The sequence below is a fragment of the Alnus glutinosa genome, chromosome 3 (assembly GCF_958979055.1).
Source record: "Alnus glutinosa chromosome 3, dhAlnGlut1.1, whole genome shotgun sequence".
NCBI classification, from domain to species: domain Eukaryota; kingdom Viridiplantae; phylum Streptophyta; class Magnoliopsida; order Fagales; family Betulaceae; genus Alnus; species Alnus glutinosa.
Window position 1 is genome coordinate 29,913,934 of NC_084888.1, and position 9,455 is coordinate 29,923,388.

At 39.2% G+C, this 9,455-nt stretch overlaps 1 protein-coding gene across 1 annotated transcript; it reads right to left on the reverse strand.

Moving 5' to 3' along the window:
- Window positions 1-4,031: 4,031 nt before the first annotated feature.
- On the reverse strand, window positions 4,032-6,419 carry LOC133862934 (receptor-like serine/threonine-protein kinase At2g45590). The gene has a single exon (XM_062298859.1). It carries the CDS (start codon window positions 6,215-6,217, stop codon window positions 4,205-4,207), a length of 2,013 nt encoding a protein of 670 aa, XP_062154843.1. The 5' UTR covers window positions 6,218-6,419; the 3' UTR covers window positions 4,032-4,204.
- Window positions 6,420-9,455: the final 3,036 nt, after the last annotated feature.

Consider the following 9,455-nt stretch of genomic DNA (forward strand, 5'->3'; position numbering starts at 1 on the left):
TTGAAGGCCATAATGGTATCTTTCGCGTTTATGACCTCCTCCGCTTTGTTAATAAACTCTTGAAGGGACGAAGAGTTTTTTCGAGCCAACTCTACCATAAATGAGCTTTGAAGCAATATTCCTCCAAGGATGGCGGCCAATACTATTCTTTCGTCTTGGTCATCAACCGCTAGCTTCTCCTTATTAAAGCGCGTCTTAAAGTACTTGAGAGATTCGCTCTCTGCTTGAAAGTAAAAAGGTACATCGTTGGTCTTCTCTATCTTCGACCGACAATGAACTATGAGGAACTGTTAGTACAGTTCGTCAAAGGACCCGACAGACCTCAACTATGAGTTTCCAAACCACCTTCGCGAGGTTCATTTAAGGGTGACCAAGAAGGCCCTGCATGCTATCTCGTCCGGGACTCCGTGGAGGGTCATATGAGCTTTATACATCTCAATGTACTCAATAGAATCCTTAGACCCATCAAATGTGTGCATTTCTGGGACTTTGAAATTTTGGGGCAATAGCAACTCCACAACCTTGGCCGTGAAGGGGAGGTTAGTATTCTAGAGCAAGTCCCGACCAAAGACTGCTTCTCCTTCATCTCATCATAATTTACCTGCAGCACGTCAAGGCAAACACTCATTTGACTCCCTTCCGCTCGGCGACCTGGATGATAGGCCCTTCTCAGCGGGACGACAGTCGGTCCTTACCATTACGACCTCCATTTGCGCTTTCTACACTTTCCAAGTAACCTCATCCTTGCCGAGCTAGGTTGAGCAACTGTTGTGCTAATGTGGCTCGCGCATCAATGGGTTGCGTTGAAGGAGCTCCATAATTTCATGGTTCTACTACATCAAAGCATCCATATTCTGGGAAAGCTGCAAGAGATGGCCTCGAAGATGTGGTGACATTGGTCTTGAGAGGTACCCGTGCTGAGTGGGTTGGAGGTGGCATAATCGTTATGACGAACACCTCTCGATCGCATATTCAGCATTTGGTATTATGTCAAATAACTATTGTCGGTTCCCATAGATAACGCCAAACTATTAAAATAGTTGACCTTGGGCCAAGGTAACAATCCAAAGTGCTTGCAAAGAAAGGAAATTTTTTAGCACAAGAGCTTGTCATGGAACAAGACGGCGGGAGATAGCTTTGATGCTCAAGTCGCTATAATCGAGGATAATAATCTAAGAAAGTAGAAGATAATGTCTAATAGAAATAGACGAAAGTCCCAATTTTACCTAGTGTCTAATGCCTTTTATAGCTGATTTGCCCTAACCACCAGCCATGCCATATGCTTGTTGGAGGCTTTTCCATTGCTGCTTTCCCTACTCATGCAAACAAGAATTTTATGTTGGCATCACGGAGACCAATGCTAACATGCTAAAAGAGGGGATCCAATGTGGTGTTTTGTGTATGTACTCAAGTCGATTAGTCAATGCCCAACAATAAGCAATTCCCATTTCTGGTTGTGACTTATGATCGTATATTTTTCATTTTCATTTTCATTGAACCTTTACATAGCTACCAAAACTATTCAAAACAAAATGGTAACGTGAAGGAAGTGAGTATTGGTGGGGAAGGAGCCATATGACATTGCTTAAAGGAGGTTTTGGTGTTCCAACACTAAGAGCACTAACAGCAGATTCCTAACTATTTTTTTTATATTTAAGGAACAAAACTACTTTTTGCTTTCCTATAAAAAAAAAAATATACCACAATAGATTCCTTTAGATTTCCCTATATCAATTAAATATTATTTTTTTACTCTTATTTTATTATTTTTCTCTCTTTCCTACTTTTTCTCTCTTCCCTATATTAATTAATTATACTTCTTTTATATTAAAATAATACATAGGGAAATAATAGTAGACATGTATACATAAGAAATTACTATTCATTCCCAACCCCCTCATCTAAATATAGAGTATTCGCTGTGGGAAGTTTTTTGATGTTTTTAATGAAATTTTCCCTAAATATAAGGAAGAAAACCAATATAGGATAACTGCTACTGGTACTCTAAGAGCACTAGCAGCAGATTCCCAACCATTTTCCCTATATTTAAGGAACAAAACTACTTTTTGCTTCCCTATAAAAAAATACCCCACAATAGATTCCCTTACTTTTTCATATATCAATTAAATATTATTTTTTTACTCTTATTTTATTCTTTTTTTCTCTTTCTTACTTTTTCTCTCTTCCCTATATCAATTAATTATACTTCTTTTATATTAAAATAATACATAGGGAATGAATAGTAGACATGTATACATAGGGAATCACTATTCATTCCCAACCCCCTCATCTAAATATAGGGCATCTGCTGTGGAAGGTTTTTTGATGTTTTTCATGAAATTTTCCCTAAATATAGGAAATGGAACCAATATAGGATAACTGCTACTAGTGCTCTAATAACAAATACCCTATAGGTGATTCTCTTCTCTAAATATAGGAAAAACGTAAAAAAAAAAAAATCACAAAAAATCATCTGCAGCAGATTCTTTACAGGTTTCCTAAGCATTAGGAATGCTACATTGCTTCCCAATGTACTTCCCAATGCATTGAGAAGCATTGTAGCATTCTTGCATTGGGAAGCACCGTAGCATTCCTAATGATTATTATAATTATAAACTCAATTCTCTCTCCTTTCACCTCTCTTTTCCTTATAATAATAAAATGAAAGAAAAAAAATAAAGTAAAAGTGTGTATATATATATATATATATATATATATATATATATATATATATATATATTTTAATGGTTTATAGAAAAATTAAGGGAAGTTATTGTAAAGTGTTTTTAGATAAGGAAGCAAAAAGTAGTTTAATTCTCTACATTTAGGGAAAATGATTGGGTGTCTGCTGCTAGTGCCCTTAGAATGCTTTTAAAAACATCACCGATGGGCGATGGATTTCATAATCGCTGACATGTCTCCCATCTCTTAAAAAAAAAAAAAATGGAAGAAAAAGGAAGAGGAGCTGCTTCCATAATCTTCTATAAGCTTGATTAAGTCATTTACTACAAGATTCGATCATTCAATCTATATGAGGTAAATACAGGTAAAAGCTTGTTAATTAGATTTCATGCAACAGATTTGCACATTAACTGTCAGAGTGCAAAAGCAATGAAATGAACATAGATGATAGAGCAGAAGCAAATTCGTAGTCAACATTATAAGCTATGGGAAATCTTTCTCTGCTTTTCAACATTACAATCTGTGGGAGATCTCTTCCAAGTTGAAAGTTGTACAGAATCATCTCCTTGGTTCAAAGAACAAAATCAATGCTCTCTAGTACACAAATTTGTAACAAGTGTTGAGTCTTGACACAAGAGATACATACAGCATCAATTGCAACACAAAAGCTCGTAGAAGGCAATGTTAAAAAAGTCATCACAGATACCATAAAAGGTCATATTCCCACCATAGCTGTCATCAATCCAATACAAGTCACAAACATGTTAAAAGGCATAGCAACCTGGAATATAAACATTACGGGATATATTCTAAGTTAGAGAATAAAAGAATTAATCTGAAATTCATCAGTTTCCTGCTTCCTTTTCAACTGCTGCAAAGAAAAGAAGAACTGGTATTTACATCTTTCCTAATCCTACCATTTACTCGACCCAGTGGATCTCCCACTTCCATTACTGTGACAATAATCACTTTTGAAAAGAAAACGGCTGGGCCCAGGATTTGTTCCCTTCTAGTCTTCTACTGCTGAAATTGATGCTACTTTGGCATAAAAATCAGCCAACAATCAAAAAGGTTGCATACAGCAAAAAAGGATAATCTTCCCGGGGCCCCATAGGTCCTAAAGTCTGCTCATTCGAGTCTCAGAGCACTAAGGAAATTTCTCAAAAGTAAAAGAAATGTCTCCATGCCTCCTTTTAGGCCTTTACTATTAATAAGCCTGGGATTCCTAAAATTCAACAACTTGTGGGGGAGCAAAGGACAAGAGTGGGTTGGTTGCACCTAAATGATAGCTCTCCGAAAGTTCAAAATGAAAAGTAATTTGTGGGCCAGAGAAGATATTATCCAAACAATGAAGCAAAAGAACAAAAACAGCCTGAATTCATTCATCAAATATATATAACAATCCGTTTATCTTCTTTCTTGATCGATTTCTACAAAACAACGAAAAATTAGAAATGCCCTACAACAGAACAGTACGTTGATCTCTACAGTTAATGGAAATAGCAACAAGCATCAAACAAACTCACCGGGCCTTCTTCCGGGACTTAAACGGAAAACTAGAAGGCGGCGACGGGGAAAACTCGAACGGCAGGTGGGGTGGCTCAGCCTCGCCAGTCAGCATCCCCACGATGTCTTTGGTTGTGGGTCGCTTACTAGGCGATTTCTGAAGACACAAAAGTGCAATTGTGATGCAGAGCAAAGCCTGTTCCTTTTCCAACGAATGAATAGACGAATCAACAAGGTCCAAAAGCTTCCCATTGCGAGCAAGCTGCCGAGCCCATGAGATCAGATTGGCCCTCTCAAACTCTGACATCGGCGACGCCGTCACTTGGAGCGGCCGACGCCCAGAAACAATGACCAATAGCAGAACTCCGAAGCTATAAACGTCGCACTTCTCGGAGAGCAGCCCACCGCCACCATATTCAGGAGCAATGTAACAAACAGTTCCTCGCATGCTGGGGGTGCTACTAACACCACCGCTCTTGGGTATATCTCCTCCTCCATTAGTCCAATCCTGGCTATTTCTCCGCCCACTTCTAAGCTCGCCACTCAGTCCGTCCAACCACCAATCAATGCTACCTCTGCTGTTCTTGTTCTTCCTCTTCTTCTTCCTCTCTTGGCGGACCACATCCTCTTCGTCATCATCGTCCTTCTGCCACCACAATTCTGTACCGCTAGTCGAACCAAGCGCTCGTTTCTTCTTTGTCTTCTTAGAAAGCTCCTCGCAAAACTCCTCCTTCCACCACTCTCTCGGCTTCCGAGTCTTCTCTTTCCTTCGCGCCATCCTTTCCTCATCCAATGAAGCCCACCAGTCCAATCTCTTCCTCTGCTTCTTCTGCTTCTGCTTCTGCTTCTGCTTCTGCTCAACCTTTAAGCCCAACCCATCGTTCTCCGCCGAGCTCGGGGACGCAATCCACTCGCTCTTGGGCCTCTCCTTCTTTATCTCACTCCCAATCCACTCCATCACGTAGTCCTTCACTCTCCCAGACTCAGACACACCTCCATTGTCCTGTTTCCACCACCAATCCCTCCTCGAACCCCCATTTTTTCTACCATTTCCGATCAAATCCTTGCCGCTATCCACGCTCAACTTATCGAAGCACCCGTCCGATGCGCTCGCCTTGTCGAGCCCAACTTCCGGCGACACCGCCATATTCTCCGGCGACGCCTCCGAATCCAAAATTCTCACCACGCAGCTCTCCGGGGACTGATCAGTAACCACCCCAGCACCACCCTCATCGAACCCAGTAGTCACGCTCTCCGTCTCCTCCAGAATCGACCCGTTGTCCTCTCCACACTCGACCACACCCTCCCTCTTCTCCACGAGATCCTCCGTCTTCAACCTCGCCAAGCCGAAATCCCCAATCTTGGCCTTGAAATCAGCGTCGAGCAGAATATTACTGGGCTTGACATCGCCGTGGATCACCGGCGGGTCACAGAAATGGTGCAGGTAAGCCAGACCCTTTGCGATATCGGTCGCAATGTCGAACCTTTTCTTCCACTCCATGAGCTCCACGCATTTGTTGTCGAGCAGCGCGTCCTGCAGGCTACGGTTGGGCATGTACTCGTAGACGAGCACAAGCTTGCGGCGGCGGCGATCGGAGGAGTAGCCAAGGAGCGAGAGGACGTGCGGGGAGGAGAGGGCGGAGGCGATTGAGAGCTCGTTGTGGAACTCACGCTCGCCCTGGAGGGAGCCGGGGGAGTCCATGAGCTTGAGAGCCAAGCACTGGCCGGAGGGGAGGGTAGCCTTGTAGACTGCGCCGAAGCCACCGTGGCCGAGGAGAGCAGAGGAGGAGAAGGAGGAGGCGGAGCGCCGGAGGAGGGTGTAGGAGAAGCGGCGCTGGTGTTCGTCGGAGGGGGTGGTGCGGTTGCGGGAGAGCTTGCGGTGGAGAAGAAGAAGGAGAGTTAACAAGAGGAGGACGAGGAGGGTCAGGGTCGCTGGAAGGACTATGGACAGGAGAGGAATGTGGTGGTGGCGGTGCTGGTGGTGGTGGTAATTGAGGGGTTCCGGTGGTGGTGATGGGCGGGATGGCATGGCTGTAAATATGGTGGGTATGGTGGGGTGTTATGCTCTCATTCTGTTTGTGAGGGAGAGTAGATCGACAGAGAATAGAGATAGATTAGAGAAGAGTGATCGAGGAAGAAAGAGTGAGAGACTGTTAAATGAGATGATGATGATGAACATTTATGTACCTCACCTTTCTCTCTCACTTCTCTCTTCTTTGGTTATCCAAACTCCAAAGCCTAGCAGTACTACTTTATTTATTTAATACTAATACTAATGCTATTTATTATTTAATATTTAATATTTATTATTTATTATTTAATATTTAGGAGAAAGGAGCATTAATGCCATTGGGTGACCAAAAGATACATAGAAAGCTTATTACACAAGCCTTTTATTTTCCTAGCTTTCCCCTTGATTTGGTCGCACTTCCATATTCCAAGTCAACAACAAAAATAAATTAATTATGATATAAAAGTACTTCTCTTAAGTTAAAGTATGAGAAATGTTAAAATTATTATTATTTATTTTTTTAAAAGATGAGTATTAAAATGATGTTGAACTTATTTATTGAAGAAAATCAAAACAATTAATAAAAAAAAAAATGCTACAGTTTCTAATGAATAAGCTCCACCACATCTGAGTACCTATATCTTAGTAAAGTATGAGAAATGTTAAAATTATTATTAATTTTTTTTTTTTAAGAGATGAGTATTAAAATGATGTTGAACTTATTTATTGAAGAAAATCAAAACAATTAATTAAAAAAAAAATGCTACAGTTTCTAATGAATAAGCTCCACCACATCTGAGTACCTATATCTTAATAAAAGATTTGATACTCCTAGCATTTTTCTAAGACTAAAGAGTAATACTAACATAAAAGGATCTCTCCGGTTTTAACTACTTTTTAATAACTTTTACTTGGGTATATTACCTTAGAAATTCATCTAAATTTAAGGACAAAAATTTCCTACAAACCAATTTGTATGAAATTTCATACGACCCATATATAAGATTGACATATATTCCTTCACATGTCACTCTTATATAATACTAATCTCCGGTTTTAATTACTTTTTAATAACTTTTACTCGGGTAGATTACCTTAGAAATTCATTTAAATTTAAGGCTCCGTTTGTTTTGATATAAAATATCTTCTAAAAAATATTTTTTATTTTTATTTTTCGGTGTTTACTACTATTAAAAATCGTGTTCAAACCAAAGACATTTTCGGTTAACCAGAAAACTTTCTTTCATTTTTGTAAAATAATTTTTTCTATTTCAAAAAAATAAATCATTTTTCAAATTTGTACGTTTTATTCTTAAATTGTGGGAGTTCGCAAGAACCCGCAATCGGAGCTTGCCAAAATTCGCCAATCGTTTTTTGTTGTTGCTCATTTCTCGTACGAGTCAAACGCCAAAAACATATTTTTAAAAATAATTTCATTGCAAGTATTGTTCTACAAAAAACATTTTCCGTCCAACACAAACAAAGTATAAATAATAATGTTTAATGGAATTTAATAGATAGAAATCTCAATTTTAAGTAATTGTGAAGTGGATAAGATTTATTTATTTCAGTAGTTTAGATTAGATTTTTCAAATTTGAAATTGACACCACATGTACAGCTAAATACAACACACCTAAAATAATTTACAATTAATTGTTGTCATTTATAACGAACAGGTGGAGGATAGGTTGTACGTACGTAACACCCCACGCGCCACGGTAGTAAGTCGTCACGTGGATCAAGCCTTGGGAAGCTGGCTTTCCCATCTATATATAGTACTGTTAAAGCCACGTTGGTGGGGTCCACGGGGCCAGATCGATCTAGTCACCAATCCGACGCGCCTTCTCCTGGGCGTGGGACTCCAGGTACCACCGCTCCTTATTTGTCTCCGTCGAATATTCAGGCTCTGAGATTCGCTCGCACACTCGTCAGCGGAGGGCAAGGCATGACATGGGAGACTGAGAGTTTCAGGTTTGACCTCTAAAAGGGGCTGTTTCTGCTGCCAAACAGCCTTTTCACTGAACCTTTTTTGTCTTCGATGGGCGACGGTGAGATTCTCCGGTGAACAGTTAATCCTATTAAATTAAATTAAATTAAATTAAAAATAATCATGAGGAGGAGGAGCACTGGAGCAGCTTGGAAATTGAGGGCTGACTTTTGGTGGTTGGAAAGCGAGAGGTCCACTGTCTTATGCGAGATTGCTGTTTGACAATATAAAAAAGTAAACATTATTTAAATAAGCGTTTTTTTGATTGGCGCTTAGGGAAAAGGGAAAAGAAAATAGTTAGGTCTTAGTCTTACGACCTAACTTTACAATTGATGACGAGATTGATTAAGAAAAAACACACCATCATCAGTGAATTAAGAAATTGTTAAGGGCTGGTTTTTTTTGGGACTCAAGAAGAAAAATATACATAATATGAAAGGAGGTTTGAAAAGAATGTGTAAACAAGGCCATTAAAAGAAGGGCTATTTAGGCTATTTTCATTAAACAAATCATTAAGAGGTGGTTGTAGACTTGTAGTAGGCCGTAATCCCAAATAATAGCATTGATAAAAGCTTATGGCATTGTTTGGCTTGCAGAATGAATATTTCAATGAAATAGATATTACTCGGAAGGAAAGAGAGTAAAATAAAATAGCTATTCCTATTCCTTAGTTTGGTGACGACACATATATTTAATTGGAATCAAATCAAAATTACTAAAAACTCTTCACATTATTTTTTTTTCCTTTTTTTTTCTAAAAAAAAAAAAAAACTCAAATTATATATAAAAAGAAAAATTGAAAACTGGGTGGCCGACCACTAAAAAGGCCGGGGATGGCTAGGGCACCCCAAAATGTTTTGGGGGTGGTGTGACCACCCCCGGAGCCTTCTTGTGGCTGGCCGACCACAGATGTAACGTAGGTTAGGGTTTTTTTTTATAAAAAAATTAATAAAAAAAATAAAATTAAAAATAAGAGGAAATAGAAAATAATGAGTTATATATATATATTCATAAAGAAATAACTATTCCTATTCGTAAGGGAATAATGGGAATAACTATCCCAAATAATAGATTCCTATCAAACAAAGGAATGGAATAGTCATTCTATTCCATAGATCTATCCTGCAAACCAAACGATACCTTAATATTATACAATCAAAAGGTCGCTGAATGACTGTGATCTCGCCAAAACAACTCAAGCAACAACTTACGACCCAATTTAACTGTAATTGTTAAAAGTTTACAATGCATGTAATTTATTATGACTA